The sequence below is a fragment of the Olea europaea genome, chromosome 2 (assembly GCF_002742605.1).
Source record: "Olea europaea var. sylvestris chromosome 2, O_europaea_v1, whole genome shotgun sequence".
Lineage (NCBI taxonomy): Eukaryota > Viridiplantae > Streptophyta > Magnoliopsida > Lamiales > Oleaceae > Olea > Olea europaea.
In genome coordinates, this window is record NC_036238.1 from 30,484,761 (window position 1) to 30,504,110 (window position 19,350).

At 29.3% G+C, this 19,350-nt stretch overlaps 1 protein-coding gene across 1 annotated transcript; it reads left to right on the forward strand.

Annotated features, from left to right (window-relative positions):
- The first annotated feature begins 10,457 nt into the window (after positions 1 to 10,457).
- LOC111375403 (protein ORGAN SIZE RELATED 1-like) lies at positions 10,458 to 11,049 on the forward strand. The gene has a single exon (XM_022998224.1). It carries the CDS (start codon positions 10,458 to 10,460, stop codon positions 10,800 to 10,802), a length of 345 nt encoding a protein of 114 aa, XP_022853992.1. The 3' UTR covers positions 10,803 to 11,049.
- The last annotated feature ends 8,301 nt before the right edge of the window (positions 11,050 to 19,350 follow it).

A 19,350-nucleotide genomic window follows, 5' to 3' on the forward strand; every position in this document is an offset into this window, starting at 1 on the left:
AAGTAAAACAAAAACAAACAAAACTTTTTTTCGTTTTCCCTCTTTGTTTTATCCACGTTGCAAATGAATTTAGCCACAAAAGAGGGATTAAAAATCAAAAAAATAAAACCAAGCCGGGATATCTTAACCTAATCGAAGGCAGTTTCTAGATAGATAAAGTATTTCAATTTGATAAGCCCTTAATCTATTGGTAATGTAGCAAATAGATCATCAACCTATTATATTTTGTGGCTTGAGTGCCCACCCTATAGTTTTGTAGCAGTGAAGGTCCTCAACTCTCGGTCACTTTCACACTTATATCCGAACTTTTTCATTACCCTTTTTTTTTTTTTTTTTTTTTTTTATCTTCAACATTCTAATAACTGCCATCCTATTTTTAATGACAACCTATAAAATTCATTAAGATTGTGAGAAAGACTTGTTTGATTCTCATGTTTTGAACTAAGCAACAAAAATAACAAATACGAAAGTTCAAAGTAACATAATATTTGGAAATTAGAAACTTTCATCATAAACTAGATTTAATAATTAACTAAAGGTTGAATATGATGAAAAAAGTTGAAGACGTAAGTGTAAAATAAGCAAAAATTAGGAATCTTTACTATAATTTAATTAGTGCAGCTAACAAAAACTATAGTATGAATATAATTGTACCTTTAATAATCGAGTTGACAAACTTGCCTTTGTCATTAATTAAAAACTCAATTTTTCATTAGAAGAATGACTTTATCCTCGTAACAAAACAAGAAGAGAAAGCTTTAAAAAAAATGATAAAAATAAATGAGCACAAAATCTACCAACCCTTATATTTTATTATATTTCCTCTTTCGTTATTTATTTAATTTTTTGTTTCACTATAAACATAAGTTTATATATGTATCATTTACAAATTTTTAACTACACAAAAGGGTGAAATCGTTAACTCGGACCCAAATTTGTAATATATTAAATATCACATCAAGTAATAATTATTTTTTGGACAATTCTAACCCTACTACAATTCAATTATTTCAATAATACTTTATTTTTCGTTAATCAAAATGTATTTAACATTGAATTATGCATTTCATTATTTACATTCATGTATAATAATTAACATTTATTTTCAAGAGCTTGCATTTCTCTCATATTTAGATCAAAATAGTGCAAATTAATTCATATACACTCTATTCAATTACTTTTGAAGTAAATAAATTATTCATGTTCATGTATATTTATTTATTCTCAAGATTATTCATTTAATCTGTGATGTAAAATTATTCTCTAGGTTCACGTATACACTTTGGTCTAAGTTAATTTTCAAGATCATGTATATATAAATTATTCTCAATAATGCTTTACTTTTCAATTTTCAATACGTATTTAACATTCAATTATGCATTTAACTACTTAATTGCAGGTATAATAATCACTAAAAAAATATAGCTTCAAACACGGATTTTTCATTCTTGAAATCACAATATCTGTTGCTATTACTCTTTACCAACGGAATATTTGCAATCACAAATCCGTTGTTAATTTGAGGATCGCTGAGAGTTACAAACGGATCACACTGTAGGTAAAGTGTAAACTTTTTACCAACGAAATTTCAGTTGGCAAAAATCTTAATTATTACCAACCGAATTTTCGTTGGTAAATGTCTATCATTACAATTGGTAAAAATCACTATTGTAAATAGCCACATAGGTGTGAGGCATAGTAAAAAAATTATCTATTTATTTTTTATTATTGTTATTATTATTTGTTTAATAGTTATAATTTTTTAACTTTTAGCTAACTGAGTTAAGTCCCAAAAAAATGTTTAACCACTTATTGGGCCACAAATTTATAGATAACAATGCTAAAGACTTTGTTGTGAACTTTCGATGTGGGATAAAAATTCCTTTGAAATTTATTAATATTAGCAATGAAAATTTCTGTTGGTAATATGAACTACTCGTTATTCACAAAAAATCCATAGGTAAAAAGTTGAATTACGTCACTTACGAAAAATGCTGTTGGTAAATGGTACGTATATAAGAATTCCTTAGAAATTTATTAATATTAGCAACGACAATTCCGTTAGTAATATGATCTACTTGTTATTCACAAAAAATCCATAGGTAAAAAGTTGATATAATTTTTGGAAAAAAAAAAAAGTCGAATTACATCACCTATGGAAAATGCTGTTGGTAAATGGTATGTATATTAAACAATAACATTAGGCACGGAATATCCTTTGTTAAAGAGCCATCACTTTTACCAACAAAAATTTCGTTTGTGATTTTTGTTGTCAAAAGTCTAATAATTTTATCAACGAATAATCCGTTTTATCCGTAAGTGAAAAGCTAATTTTTAGGTCTCGTTTGATTCTCATTTTTATTAAAATTTATTTTTTTCTTTCTTCTTTTTAACTACATATTTTTCATTAAAATAATATTACATGTAAATAAGAAACTTTTTCTTATTTTTTATTCACACATTCTCAATCAATCTACTATTCTAAAATTTATTTTTTTCGTAAAAATGAATGTTAAACACCCTCTTAGTAGCGAATTAACGTTTATTCTTGGGGCTTGTATTTCTCTCATATTTAAATCAAAACGTACAAATTAATTCTTCAAGTTCATTTACACTTATTTTTACAATACTTATAAAGCATTTAAAAAAAGTACAATGCCATTCACCAATGACTAGTCTAACAAAGATGAAAAGTTGGAGTATGGAGATTAAGGCTGCCAATATATTAGGCTGGGGACTTTATTTCTATATTTTTAATAAGCTGGGGACTCCAACGGTTTTTTTTTTTTTTTTTCCTCTCCTAAATATTACACAAAAAATCAGACACTGGTACCATGAATCTAACCAAACTTTGACATTACGTTAGTGCTTTGTCAGATGACGTGTCGAATTGACAAAGACCCGTCTCACCTTCTCCCTCGTAACGCCTAGCCATTAATCTCCCTTCATTGATAACATAAATTCTAGATTTCAGAGCAGAAGAAGTACTGTAGGACATTATAAACGGAAATTGGGATTGTTAGACTGTAATGGATGAAGATGAAGATGTACAGGATTGAGCAAAGTCTAGCATTTAAGGTGAAAAGTAGTGAAACCAAAAGCCATCGAAGAATTTGACGTTCATGTATTTTAGTTTAAGAGAGGTGATTATAATGGTTTTGTTAACTTTATCACTCTTGGTGTTGCCACTGGTTCTGCCACCACTTCCGCCGCCGCCCCCGCTTCTGCTCCTTGTCCCAGTTTTGATCATGGTTCTGCTGATTTTCTTGGCCTTTTCTCCTTCACAACTGCCCAATATTTCTGTCACTTCTGTATGAGTAATTGTATACACATTTATATTATATATATCAGTGTGTGTATATATATCGGTTTACTGAGGAAGATTGGAATATGGGCTCTTGATCTTTTTTGGGTCGATTTGTATGCAAATCATGCATATAATGCTTCTAACTTTGAATCTTCTTTGAACTAATCTTATAGCCTATAGGGGTTGTGTGCTCTTCCTTCATTCTAACAATAGTCCCTGTTTAGAATTTTATCTATATAAGATTAAAAAATGTGGGCTCAAATGGAAGAGAACAGATTTTGATTTTTTATTTATTTTTTCTTTTTTTCTTTTTTGGTGTTTGGGGTGCGGGTGGTGTTGGACTTGATGGATCACAACGGAGTATCCAAGGAAACACATTTTCGGCATATCCTCGGATATTGGGAAAACTTGGCAGTTTGCTGTGTTGTTTTCCCAAATAAAAGAAATGAGGCCTTTTCCGTGGGCTGCAGATTCATCTGTAACTGGACCACTGCCACCGCCTTTACACGGTGCTTGTCAGCGTCGGCCACCACAAGTTTTCGTCTCCCTTCTACCGTTAAATAATGCTACATTTACATAATTTATAAGAGCTGCTTGTACAATAGTGGTAACAAAGAGTCTCAATCCATGTTTCAAGAATCAAACCTTCACACTGCGACTGTTAACAAAACTGAGTATACATCATTTTTGTCTTTTGCACCACTGAGATATGCCCCGAGAGGTATATATAATGTTTTGTTCCTACACATGCTCCCCTCAGCGGGGCCGGATTTCACGTTGATCAGTTGGGAGGGCTTGTAATTTCATTAAAAGAAAACCTTGAAATACAAGAGAAACGGAAAAGACATAAATGAGGATTAAACTCTACGAAGTGAAAGTAACTTTTCTTTTGCTTGAAATTGACATCGGGAGAGAAAACTTTGGTTGGCTAGACAACTAATCCGAAGTTTGATAGAGTCCAAGGGACGTGCCCTGAAAACATAGATCGTCTTCCGAGCCTCTAATGCCCTTTACTAGTTGGTGGTTAAGCGACTTGAAGCTTCTTCTGCTGAAACAGCTAATGTGGCTAGTTGAATGTCTTGCTGCACATAAACTTAATTATGACGGTATCCGGAATACAAATAAAAAAATGTGTATGATATGGCCCATTGAAAGCAACTCGGCCATAATTGCAATCATCTTCAACACCTCCTTCGTGCCAAGCTGATGTTCAGTCGTACCAATTTGGTTCTTGGTAATACCATCCGTCACAAAGATATAAAGACAACTAATGCAAAAAATGTTAAATAAAACTCCTCATATATATATATATAAAATTAACAAGTCTGAATCCACATCAAATATAATTTCATTAACATCCTATATCTAGTTATCTTTGGCTACCAATTTTAAGTCCACTGTTAACGGTTTTTCCTTTTAAAATATGCTGGCATGGCTGGTCGGGAGTACTTTGAAACAATACTAAGAACTTACCCCTACAACCAATAAATATAGTCCGAAAATAAGTCAAAACAGGTAATTGTCACAAATTAGATTAATTAAACACATTTCATGCAACCATTTTTCACTTTCTATAGTGAGCCTTGCTAAAGTGTGTGGCATTAGGAGATCACCTTATGTAGATGTTAAGGCAACTTTGGGTATTCTCTAATCATTAAGAAAGATGCAAGAATTAGAAGTGAATATAGTTAGTACTATCATACTGGCCCTTGCATGCACTTGAGGTGAAGTATAATGTATAATGTTTTGAGCGAGAACATTAGACAATTTGTATATGGCTAGATCCGTGACAAATACACTTTATTGAATAATTATACAAATTGATGACGAAGATAAGGCGATCATTTTGTTCTCTTCCTTGCAGATAAGGATGACATTCGAATTGTCAAAATCAAAAATCGCAGTTAACCGAATTGAATAAGGCAAAATAAATAAATAAATAAAATAAAATCGAACCAATGGCTCAATGGGGTGGATATGATATTTGATTTTAATATCCCGATTCAGGGTGGGAAGGGTATGGTATTTAAGCCCTCGCCCAGCCTCGAAACGATTACCCGTTTAAAAAAAAAATTAATTGGACAATTGGATTTTCCATTATTCTTTCTATGATTCTGTCTCACCTAAAATTCTGGACCATTACCGACCTGCTAAGTCCAAGTAACCCTACACCCTATTACACAATTATTAAACATTTATGAAAATTGTTTGTTAAATTCGGATTTTGCATTTGGGAATTGAGATATTGTTTGCATTTTCATTTGGCATATTGTTTGCTAAATTGGCTTAGTATTGTGTTTTTGTTTTAATTAACTTTTTTTTTCCATAAATCTTTTTTCCCAATTTGACAGTTGGATCTCTAAAAAATTATTTATTTTTGTGGTTATTAACATCCGTACCGAGATAAGAACCAAGTCAAACTGAACCAACTTACATGGTCATGGTGCAGTTATGGTATGACCAAAAAATTGGTGGTTCGGTAATGATTTTAGCTCACCCGACCCGAACCGTTGCCAACCCTACTTGCTGAGGTCGCATGAGACACTATGACCACGTTATTAGTTGAATCTACTTTAACAATGAATGAGATTTCAAATTCTTTGTTAGAGACAACCAACATTACCTAGTCAAGTGGTACTTTGAATGGTAATCAAGTGCTCTTAACAAAGTCTGAAATGAATAGTAGATGTGAATCTTGGGAAGGAATAATGGTAAGAGGAATCGTTCTTAATCTCATTCTAGGGGAGATGTGGAAGATGTGGAGTGTTACTATTGCCATAAGAAGGGACACATTAGAAAAAATTGTGAGGAATTGACAAAGCATCTTGAAGCGAAGGGGAATCGTACGTCTCAAGAGACATCAGATGATACAAACGTAGTTGATTGATCATATTGTTAATGATTTCTATAGTATCACATATTATGATTTTTCAAGTAACTTCAAGATTTTGGATATGTGCATCATTTGTTCCCACATAAGGAATGTGATGCATACTGTGTTACGATGGCTGATAATCACAAACATTATGAGTATTTTGCATGTAATAGTATGATGAATGCAAAGAAAAATTCTGTATCAATAATGAGAGGCAAACATGTTGATGATTTGTATAAGCTAACGAGGAAAACAATTTCAAGAGGAGTTTTCTCGTTGGAGTTGCACCGAGGAGAATATTCTACTATTGCTAAAGGTAGTGAAGGGCCCAAGAAAGGTTAATTATGTGGCTAACATCAATAAGCATGAAGATCAAAGTTCAAGAACGTCAAACAGTAAAGTTATGTTCAATAAGTCATTGAATCCGATTCATGTCTACTACAATTGATTGAGGGATGGTGGCACCTACTAGTGAAAGAGTGTGAAGATGGCTGCGAAAACTGCCGTGAATTGAAGATTTTGATTCAAGGTAGAGATTGTTGTGGTTGACTCAAAATTATACCTTTTGAAGTTCTGGATCCAAGATTGTAATTTCTCTAAAGCAGTAATACCAATCCAACAAGGGAATGCATATGCACATGCGGAAATACGAGAACATATCGTGGCAGACAATAAAGGGAACTAAAAGATATTTTGGCTAGGTTTAACAGGAATTGTGGGGCGGAGGCCCTTGTCTCACTCTTTGGAGTTGTGCTCGGATTACGGGCCCCCTTGAGACCCAAAGTTATGGATTGACGCACAAGGAAAAGACCAAAATTGCGGACAGGGAGCAGCCGTTGAATTAGTACAGATAAATTTGGCTTTAGTGAGAGAAAAGAAAACTAGAAATTAGAGAAATCGGTAGTACTGTGCAGTGAGAAAATCGTGAGATTGGAGAAAATATTGTACAGTTGTGGTTTTTTCAGTTAGTAAAGTATCTTCTCCTGTAGTCCTTAGTGGTTTGTAAACCACGTTAAATTTGTGTTTTCTTTTTCTATTCCGTTTTTGTGTTTTTCGTTTACGCCGCACGTTTGGTAGAAATTTTTTCCCAAGATATGGAAGATGAAGAATTAATAAATACAAGTACTTTTGTATTACAAACTGTCCTCGAAATTGATGCCTCGGATGTTTCAATAAAATGAATATAATTTTGGAATAGAAGAGAAAGGCATTGTGGATTAATTTCCTGGTGAATAATCGTCTAAGATTCTTTGCCTAAGGTTTTGAAATTGATATGTCGAATGTTTTGAATGAAACGGGCCGTGGTTTTGGTATGAAAAAGGCTTCGAGGAGAACATTGTGGATTCGATTGTGAGACAAGATTTTCTATCTTCAAACAACCAATTGGTCAATATTAGGCTGTTGTCTGGTAGGTAGATTGGTGGAAATAATTCATCTTTTTCCGGAGAATTTAGCAATTTTTATGACATTTGTTCATTAGAGTAAGACTATTTTTCTACTGGTGGTTATATTCACACAACTTTTTTTTTCTTACACCATATGTTAATTGCACTTAAGATATTTAATCTTTGCTCATTATATTACTTTTGTTCCTAACGATTTTTCATGTGATTCTTATCTTCAAACTTTCCATTAGTTTATACATTTTGTATTTAATAACCTTTTATGTCCAAAAGTCCATTTTTATGGCTATAACAACTTAATGTTTTCATCATATTTTCAAAAATTAAAAACCACGAAAAAAATATTTTTTTTCCACTTTTCAAAGTATGAAAACAAAATATTTCGATATAAATCATCATCAAGGACGAGACGTCCTAATTAATGGAAGGTTTGAAGATAAGAATTTGATGAAAAAAATGTTGAGAAAATAATTGCTACCACGATCAATTATTAAGGAACTTAACTGCAATTAAAATATAATATATCAAATAAAATTTGTGGTGACAATATAACGATTATTTTCTATATATGCTTTTCCAATTTTCCAATTTCAAGTGAGTATCAAAATTGGATTGCAGATATATTTAATGTTTTTGCCTATATAATGGTTTATCCAATGTCTTTTTTTAACTATTAAAAGAAATGTTTATGGTTTATTAGGAACACTAAATTTACAAATATTGAAACGTTCTTCATTCTTTCAATAAGGAAAACTAATATTTTAAAAAAAAAATCTTTTTTAAAATAAAAAGTAATTAAGGTGCATAACAAATTAATTTTAACTAGTATTTTATAAGTTAAGACTAAACTCATGCATAATCGTGTACAATTTAGTTTAACCTATCATAGATATCGAACATGATGTATGTATTTATATTGAATAATTCTTAGGGTACATTGGGAGGGACATAAGGGTGTCAAAATAGACACTCACCCCCCCCCCCCAATTGGAGCGCAAGAATAACCCATTTATATTTGTGTGCGCGCATGATTAGCTTTAAAATCACTTGTAAGTAGATAATTTATCTTGTTAGTTAAAGTTGAAAATTAATAAATTATTTATTTTGAAGGTAATTTTTAATTAATCCTGACAATATAAGTAATTCTTTTATTTATAGGTAATAAAAAGGTAAATATACGAAAGAGTAATAAGTTTTAACATAATTTATGCTCAGGAAAACATGCTTTAACAATTATCTTGTTCTAGAATTATTAGACTCATGTGATTCCTTCACTCTCAGTATTTTGGGAAAAAATGGTATATTTGATGATCATTCTCATATATATATCTCTATCCATTCTCTCTCCTGCATAGGTCATGAAAGATACTTTACATATATTAATTTCCAAGTAAATTAATCAAAGTAGAGTAGAACTTGTCTAAATGCATGAATGTATAGTAGTTGATTATGAAAACAGTTGGAATATGGTGAAATGACATATATAAAAAGATTGAAAATCAAAGGAAACTAATTGCTACATATAGGTCTATAGTTTCGCAAAAAAATAAAATAAACAAAAGAAAAAATGATGACTCCATCTTTGTATTTGATATACAATAAGTAGTGAATAATACAATAGATAACTTTTTCTTTTTTTTTTTAATACGATTTTATTCAGTTTATCGGACTACCATTAAACATCATACTTGAAGTCCCTGTTGGATAAAGTGTTTATTTATTTATTTGAGATTATAAGTTAGTTAAACTTTTGTTATACACGGGCAAACTTTATAAATCGGTGATATTAAACTTAAACCCAATAATTTTGTTTGATTTGAATCAAGATTAGATTATCTTATTTTTGAAGTATAAAATTTTTTGAATAAAAAGAAGTTATTTATTTATATTTTATCTTTAATTTTCTTAACTAGGTCAAACAATTATACCCATTTCGTAATTCAAACCAATTATATTAAATTAACATTAACTTTATTAATCAATTGAAAATTGAATGGTGGATAATTAATTAGAAAATTCATTACCAAATAAATATTTCTCAACTTATTTTGTTGATTATAAATGAGATTAATACTAATTGCATATATAATTTCAAATATGCATCACTGAGGGAGATATAAGATTTTTCAGAAGTTTATATGATTGTTCGAGGTAAATGTTTGCTCGATCGTACTTAAGGGTTACTTGTGGTTAGATCATCGAGTTTGAAATACATGAATGTTCGGCACCAAAATGAAGCCAATATAACTAAAGTGAACAATTTTATAAATAGCTAGAAATAGTTGTGAATTAGTGAATAATATTTGTAGATCCCACGAAATATGTAAATAAAATATAAGTTGACAGAATATAACATTTATAAATAATAGACAAACATGAGTTTAGTCAACATATGGTATACTCATGTTAACTTGTATTTATCCCTTCTGGTCATCTACATGTATACCAATCACGTATACCTTAAAACTAGCTTAAGGGTGTGCTATGGAATCCTTCAAGAAGCAAGTCGGAAACTCGACGTATGATGATGATAAAGATGACCATGTGAATGAAGTGTAATTAGTTATTTTTTCATTATAAAAATGTTTGGCCTAACTTTGCTGATTATTCATCCCAAAGGATAATCACAAAAAGTAAAACCAAAACTAGCAAAACTTTTTCTCTCTCTCGCTTTGTTTTATCCAAGTCGCCAATGAATTTAGCCAACAAGAAGAGTGGGGGAAATCAATATAAAACACGCACAGAAACACACTGGGACACTGGTACTATGAATCTAGCCAAACTTTGACATTACGGTTGAGCTTTGTAAGATGACGTGTCAGAAGACTCGTAACGCCAAGTCATTCCCCCCCCCCCCCCCCCCCCCCCATTTATGAAATCAATTCACTACGCATTCACATGCCCTGAGGTTGTTTCAGTTCAGTTGATGGATGAAGATGAAGATGTACAGGACAAAGCAAAGGGTAGCATTTTTGAGGTGAAAAGTATTGAAAATCAAAAACCATTGGAGAATTTGATGTTCAGGAATTATAGTTTAAGACGGATTGTTTTAATGGTTTTGTTGACAGTATCACTCTTGGTGTTGCCACTGGTTCTGCCGCCACTTCCTCCGCCACCGCCAATTCTTCTTCTTGTCCCAGTTTTGATCATGGTTTTGCTGATTTTATTGGCCTTTTCACCTTCAAAATTGCCCAATATTCATGTCCATCCTGTGTGATAAAATCTGAGAAAATCCCAGCGGAAAATTCACGTAGGAGTCTAGATCGAGTCACGGTCTCTTATCTAATCCCACGCTTCGTTCTACTTCTATCACCGTTATCAGTGAGACATTTCAACTAATATACTGTGGAAGAATGAAATCTATTTTCTCGATTCTTATGTTTTCAGGTCGATTTGTCTGCAAATCATGCAAGTGATGCTTCTAACTACACCGCTTTGATCAATTTATTTTGATGCATTGTGTATGATATTATATTGTAATTTTCTTCATCATTGTTTGTTATAGTTTATTGCAGTATGATTTAATTGATTGAGATTGTGAGTTTGGTTAGACTATATTACGTCATATTACTACTTTTTTTTTTCTTGCGCAAAATATTGGAAACACTATTTGAACTCAAAACGTTTTCTTTTTTTGTGAAGTAAATAAAATGATTTGAACGGTAAAGCAATTGAAATTTGATATTTGAATTTTCTTGGAAGTTATAGGGGTATTATCTTATTATTTTCACATTGAAATTATCATTTTGTTGCGTGAATTAAGGGGTTGTTTTACAAAGATTTGATAAAAGTATCAACAAATTTTGATTAAAATTCATGAAATATGTAATTGAAAAGTTGTGGGATTCATAAAATGTATAGTTATAATTAAAGTTTTGACAAGTTCAACATTTTGATAATATTTTAGTAAAGTATCAAATAATCACTAATATATCCTTAACAAAATTGTAATGCTAAGATGAAGTTTACTAACAAGAAGTCAAGAATGCTTAAATTTCACCCAATGATCTAATAAGGAAAATTTGATGAAAATACTTTTTCAAATTAGTCCAAAGACAGGACTTCAATTCTTCAAAAACTTTCTGCTCCTATAAATTAATGACGCATGGTCCCTTTTTTAGAATTTTCGGTAAACAAAATTTCAAAAAAAAAAATGTAGGTTCATATAAAAGAAAACAGATTTGTATTAGTGTTTTCTTTTCTTTTTCGGGAACTTGAGGTTTGCAGTGTTTTTTTTCTTTTTTTTTCTCCAAGAAAAGAAATTAGGGTTTATCTGTGGGTTGCAGATTCATCTGTATTTGGACCACCGCCCACCGCCTTTATACGGTGGAGGGTCAGCACCAGCCACCGCAAGTTTTTACTCCCTCTACTATTATAAATGTCCTATATAGATAGTATTTTGACAACCATTAGATTCCAACTGGTATGTCCGCTTTGGAGTTGGCACATATTATGGTTGTCACATGCATGTACGACGTACGGGTACATAATCTAATGTGTATTTAGGTTTCTACTCAAGTGAGAGAGACGTGAAAAAAATTAAAGAGTTCGGTACTAAAAAAGAGCTCTTCACTTACGAATTCGTTGGTAATTAGAAACGAATTATCTGTTAGTAAAATTTATTCACTTTCAATTACGATAATCAGCAACGAATTTTTCGTTGATAACAATGATATTTTTTTACCAACGAATATTTCGTGCATTATGTAACCGTTTAACATTTGAATCTTTATATGTAGGTGACATATCGAATATACCAACGGATTGCATCCGTTGGTAATTAGAAACAGATTATCAGTTGGTAAAAGTAATTCATGTTCAATTACGATAATAAGCAACGAAATTTCCATTGGTAATGATGATATATCTTTACTAACGAATATCCCGTGCCTCATATAATCGTTTAACATTTGGATCTTTCACATACGGATATTCCGTTGATAATTAGAAGTATCATCGAAGTACACCACAAAAAACGACCCAATAAAAGGATGGAGAATCTAGTTTATCATCCTCATGAAGGTACTTGGAGCATTTGAAAGTCCAAATAGCATCACCAACCAATCATAAAGTCCATCCTTACTCTTGAAAGTAGTCTTCCATTCATCCCCAGGCTTAATACGGATCTAGGGATAACCACTGCTAAGATCTATTTTTGAGAAGACCTTAGAACCCTCAAGCATATCTATCATATCCTCCAATCGTGGAATGGAAAACCTGTACTTCACTGTTATCTTGTTGATTGCACGGCTATCAACACACATACGCTACATTCTATCCTTCTTTAGCACTAGAAGAACATGTACTACACACGATCTCATACTTTCTCTTATGAACCCTTTTCTCAACAGCTTCTCAATTTGCTCCCTTAGAATCTCATTCTTCTTTGGACTCATTCTATAATGAGGCAAATTTGAAAGGCTAGCTCCAAGTACCAAATCAATCTGGTGTTGAATATTCCTCATAGGAGGTAACTCATTCGGCAAATCATCGAAAACCAAGTCTTCAAATTCCATCAATATTTATTGTATCTTAGGAGGAACACCCTCATCTTCTTTATTTACCGCAAAAAGCCCCTTAACTACAACTGGATAGAAGTAATCAGATTCTCTTACAGACTCTGTAATTTCCTTCTCATTATTGGTAAGGGTAAGGAAACTCTCAGTTCGTTGATGAATAGACATCTCCGCCTGTGGGAGAGGAACCATAGCAATCTTATGACTACCCCATGAAAAGAGTACTATATTATCACGTACTTTGAGAGTTGAATCCACGTCAAACTGCCATGGACGACCTAATAGGATATGGCAAGCATCCATATCTATGACATCACATATAATTTCACCCTTATAATGCTTACCAATGGAAACAGGTACTTTGCAAATTTCAGCAACTTGAACAGAAGGACCTGTCTTTACCCAACCAAATGAATATGATTTAGGATGGCTCTCAAATGGTAGTTTCAACAAATTCACCAACTTCTTTGACACAAAGTTTTTACAACTTCCATTGTCCAAAATCACTTCACACACTTTATTCTTGATAGAACAAAGTGAATGGAAGATGCCATGATGTTGTCCCTCCTCCTTAGGTGATAAAAGAATTCGTTGCAGTACCAAAGTGAGTCTTTCTACTCCTTCCTCCACAGCAAACTCTACTTCCGTGTACTCATCTTCTACTTCAGTATCTTTTTCCTCATCCATTGCCTCTGATTCCACCAAATTGCCTGCTTCGTCTCAGGACAGTTATAGGAACGATACCCAGGCTTTTGGCATCTATAGCAAATTTCTCCCGTGGGCTTAGCATACGGATTTGCATTATGAGGTGTGTCTTGAGTCTGACTTCCATTCCCAAACTGACTACTGTTGTCAACCTTACTCCTGTTAAAATTGACTGGGGCTTGTTATGGGGCCTTTCCTTTGTCTAAAGGGATGGATGATGATGATTTGACAGGTAATGATTACTTATAAAAAACCATCATCTTATTAGCTTCTATCATCTCCGCTTTAATTACCATGTTAATGGCTTCCTGCAATGTTCAAATATTCTTCATCCCAATTGTATCTTGAATGACCACCTTCAAATCACTGGTATACCTGGCTACCTTTTGATTTTAGATTCTAACCGATTAGTCCATTCCGCCAATTGCTTAAATTCATTGGTGTAGTCCAACACTGTACGATTCCCCAATGTGCATCCAGGTACATACGATATAAAATATGTTCATAATCTGCAAGTAAAAATCGATCCATCAAAGACTGCTTCATCTTTCTTCAAATTTGATTCTGACTCTTTCCCTGTCTCCTTCGAGTATTCTGTAATTGATCTCACCGTACTGTTGTTGTAGATTTCAAACGGAATGCCAACATTTTAACCATCTTGTCCTTTGAAACATTCATAATTTCAAAGAATCTCCCAACTTCTACCAACCAATCCAAAAAGACCTTGATCTTCATGTTTCCAAAGAACGGAGGAATGTCTGCTTTAATCCGATAATCATCAAAGTTATTTCAATTTTGACGATTAGGATGATGCAGCGGTGTTTTGAACTCCTCCCCCGACTCTGATTCATTGTCTTCTACTACATGCCTCCTATTATTTTATCTCCGAACTACAAGTTCAGCTATTCGTTCATTGTTGATTGCCCCCTGTTCATTCATCCTATTGTTTCCAACACCCTGTAGAAGTAATTGACGAATTTCTTCAATCTGAATAATGAGATTGTCAATTCGTTCGTTAAGTCGTCGACTTGTTGCATCTAAATCTACTCTAGTAAATGGTACGTCACCCATATTTATGAATCAATGATATAGAGATAGAAAAGCTGACTCTGATACCACTTGACGCAGCAAAAGAAATGAATTCAAACGAAAACCTTAAAATCACGAAATTTGGAATTCGCCAAATTAAAGAGAAAATAAATTTCACGAATTTTGTTAAATGAATGATAAAATAAAATAAAATAAAATAAAAAAGAAGAACTAACCCCTTATTTATAAGGATTTACATGGAAACATAGTTTAAAACAATTAAAAGTAATGAAAATAAAGTTTAAATAAGCTAGAATTGCAAAAAAAAAAAAAAACACCCAAATAAATGAATTGACAAAAATAGCGCTAAAATTTTAAAAATCAGTTTTCGAGTTCTAAACGAACTTGAATGACTGATATTCATCGTACACCACGACGTAGAGGTGAGTATTATTCCTCTTGTCATTCTCTTTCCAAAATGATTTTATGGGCTCGATCTGAAATTAAGATGTTCTATTTCTACTAGTACTATTTTTCCAATATACCCATTATATCTTATATCCTTAACTCCCCATTTTTATGGCATGATTCTTATTCAACTTTCCTTTAACATTGATTAATACGATTTTACCAGTAATTAAAGCATGATTAATTATCTGCCTTACCTTTTTATATAGACACTAGTTTTCCACCCGTGTAATGCACTGGCTATTTCATTTTTTAAGTAATATCAAAGTGTCAAAATATATATTCATTTCTCTCAATAAATGTACAAATTTGATTAATTGTTTAAAATGATAAATGGAAATGTAATTTTCATATATGACACAATTTTGGCATTAAAATTTTTTTTAAGTTTATTAGGAAATTTTCTAAATGGCATCAAAATTTTTATTAGATTATTTAAAAAATTAATTGATCGAGAGGAAAAAGTAACAATAAGAAAAAAATTCCTAAAAATGATCGAATTTTTTTTATATATAAAATTTTTCAGATGTTAAAATAATCAAGATAAAAAATTGGTTGGCCTCAATTTTGCGTTTCTATAATTGAAATGTATTTTCTGGAGATATGATAAACGTTCTCTTGATAAATGGATTACAAATCCAAATTACTGGAGCTCATAATTTATATATCAAATATTATTTTAGTCTGAGTGGTTATTTTACATATAAAGGATGTATTTGATGATAAATATATTCAATATAATTAAATCGTGTAATTAATTGAATCTTTTTTTTTTTGTGTTCAATAACTAATCGATTTAATGAAAAGTTTTTATTTGCGTGTAATATTTATTTTATGGAAGATTCTGCGATTAAAAATAAAAGAGAGAAAAATGAAAAAAAAATTAATGGAGTCCAACAAAACTGAGTCACGGTATAATATTTTGTCATTTAAATGGTGTTGAGATTTTTATTTAATCACCCAATTTTGATATATTTGAATTTAAACCTCCAAAATCTATATACATCGAAAATACTCAATTTAAAAAAAAAAATTAATTCTTTTCTCTTTATGATAAAACTTAATTTTTGCAATTTTAATTAAATATTATTTATATATTCTTTATTTAATTTTCGTAACTTTCTTTTGTTTAATTTTTTTTGTTTTTATTATATATTTTCTTTAAATTGTTTTAAAATTTCTTTTTCTTCATATTTTAGATAATTTTTTGTTCAATTTAAAATTCATTTTGAAAAGAAATTTAAAATCCCAAACCGGTTTTGTACTATTTGCATTTTTCCTCTTTTTTAAACGTTATACTACTTTATTTTGACTAAAAAAAGAATTGCAGACAAAAATTAAAAAAAAAAGTTATTATAAATTTTTTTAATTAAATTGAATAAAAAATATTTTACAAAGTAAAATATATTTTCAAACAAATTTCAAAAAAAATATAATAAAAACAAAAAAAATTAAACAAAAGAAAGTTATGAAAACTAAATAAAAAAATATACAAATATTATTTATTTAAAATTGAAAAAATTAAGTTTTATCATAAAAAGAAATTTAAAATCGAAAAAAAATTTATATGACAAACTAAACAAATGAAAAAAATAAAAAAATTGGAGAGTTTTGGAGAAAACTCTTACTATTATGGAGAGAAATTTCTCTATTCTCTCCGTGTTATGGAGAGACTCATTCCATTTTTTTTAATTTTTTTTGTTAATTAAATAAATACTTTTTTAATTAAAATTCTTTTTAATTCTTTTTCCTTATGATAAAACTCTATTTTTCAATTTTAATTAAATGATTTTTATATATTTTTTTATTTAATTTTCGTAAATTTCTTTTATTTACTTTGTTTTGTTTTTATTATATATTTTTTGAAAATTATTTTCAAATTTATTTTTTCTTCATATTATAAATAATTTTTTGTTCAATTTAAAATTCTTTTTGTTTTATGATAAAATGTAATTTTTTCGATTCTAATTAAATAATATTTATTTTAATTTTAATTATTTCAATTTAATTAAAAAAACATTATAATGACTTTCTTTTTAATTTTTGTGCGTAATTCTTTTTTTGTTCTTTAATTAGTTAAATCATATAATTTTTATTAATTAAATATCTTGCCTCCATATAAATATTATTTAATCCTTGTCTCCAACTTACTGAAGAAAGAAGCAAAAAGTTTCAAACAAAATTAAGGGAAAAGTAAATAGGTAAGAAAATCAAAAGAAGAATATATAAATATTATTACTTGTTATGACATTGTTCTTTAGGGAGTCGTGCCTGGTTACTGTTTGCCATTTTGTTCTTTTTTTTAAATGTTATATTACTTTATTTTGACTTAAAAAAGGGTAAAAAATCATTGTAAAGTTTTTTTTAGTTAAAATTGAACAAACAAAGTTTATGAAGAAAAAGATATTTTTTAAAATAATTTTAAAAAAACATAATAAAAAAGTAAATAGAATAAAGTTATGAAAATTAAATGAAGAATATATAAATATTATTTAATTAATTAAAATTAAAAATATTAACTTTTTTCATAAAAATAAAAGAATTAAAAATAATTTTAAATTGAAAAAATGTAAACAAATAAAATTTTTTTTGGAGAGCTCCTTGTTATGGAGAGGAATTTTTCCTTTTGTTTCCATTATTTATTTATTTATTTATTTTGTTTTATTTATATTGCTTATAATTTTTTAATTTTTTTGTCGATAAAATTATTTTTTTCTATTTCAACCAAATATTATTTAATTAATTTTGGTATCTTTCCTTTGTTTAATTCATTATACATATTTTTAAAATTGTTTTAAAATTTCTTTTTCCTTCATATTATAAATAATTTTTTTCCAATTTAGAATTCTTTTTGATTTTTTTCATTTTATGATATAAAATAATTCTTTTTTTAATTTAAGCTTTATCAATGTTCATAATTAATATCCCAACTTTAAAATTTATCAAGTAACAACAAAGACAAAGCTCAATTAATTATCTTAATATCTTTTCTATGTTATATACTCAATTACATCATATTTTCACCTGCACTACATCATCATCATCATTATTATTTTATATATTTTTTTTATTTTATTATTATTAATCTCTCGGTGTTATGGAGAGTTTTTCTCCACAACATTGAAGGTGACACAGAGCTCCATTTTTTTAAAATTTGTTTTGTTCATTATATAAATTTTTTATGATTTTAAATTCTTTTTAATTAAATAATATTTATATATTCTTTATTTAGTTTTTATTATATATTTTTTAAAATTTCTTTTTATTCATATTATAAATAATTTGTTTCGATTCAATGTTCTTTTTGTTTTATGATAAAAGGTAATTTTAAAAAGGAAAAGAAATTTAAAAAAATGAGAAAATGTAATTTTAAAAAGGAAAACGTAATAAAACTAGAAATAAAATATTATTTAATTAAAATTGAAAAATAAAATTTTATCATAAAGAAAAAAATAAAAGAAATTTTAATTTGACAGAAAATATTTAAATGATGAACAAAACAAATAAAAAAAAGGAAAAAAAATTGGACCAGGTTATGGAGAACAAATTTCGAAAAAAAAATATAATAAAAACAAAAAAATTAAACAAAAGAAATTTATAAAAATTAAATAAAGAATATATAAATATTATTTAATTATAATTGAAAATATTAAGTTTTATTATAAAATGAAAAGAATTTTAAATAGAATAAAATTTGTATGATGAGCAAAAAAAAAAAAAAAGGTTATTATAAAGTTTTTTAATTAAAATTGAACAAAAAGTATTTTACAAAGAAAAATATATTTTAAAACAAATTTCAAAAAAAAAATAATAAAAACAAAAAAAATTTAAACAAAAGAAAGTTACGAAAACTAAATAAAAATATATAAATATTATTTAATGAAAAATTGAAAAAAATTATGTTTTATCATAAAGAGAAAAGAATTAAAAAGAAATTTAAAACCGAAAAAAAAATTTATACGATAAACGAAACAAATTAAAAATAATAAAAAACAAAAAACATGGAGAGTATCTCTCCATGACACGGAGAGTTTTGGAGAAAACTCT

Bases quoted from the DNA above. Each gene is read 5' to 3' on its own strand.
- LOC111375403 (XM_022998224.1), top strand. From the start codon at position 10,458: ATGAAATCAATTCACTACGCATTCACATGCCCTGAGGTTGTTTCAGTT.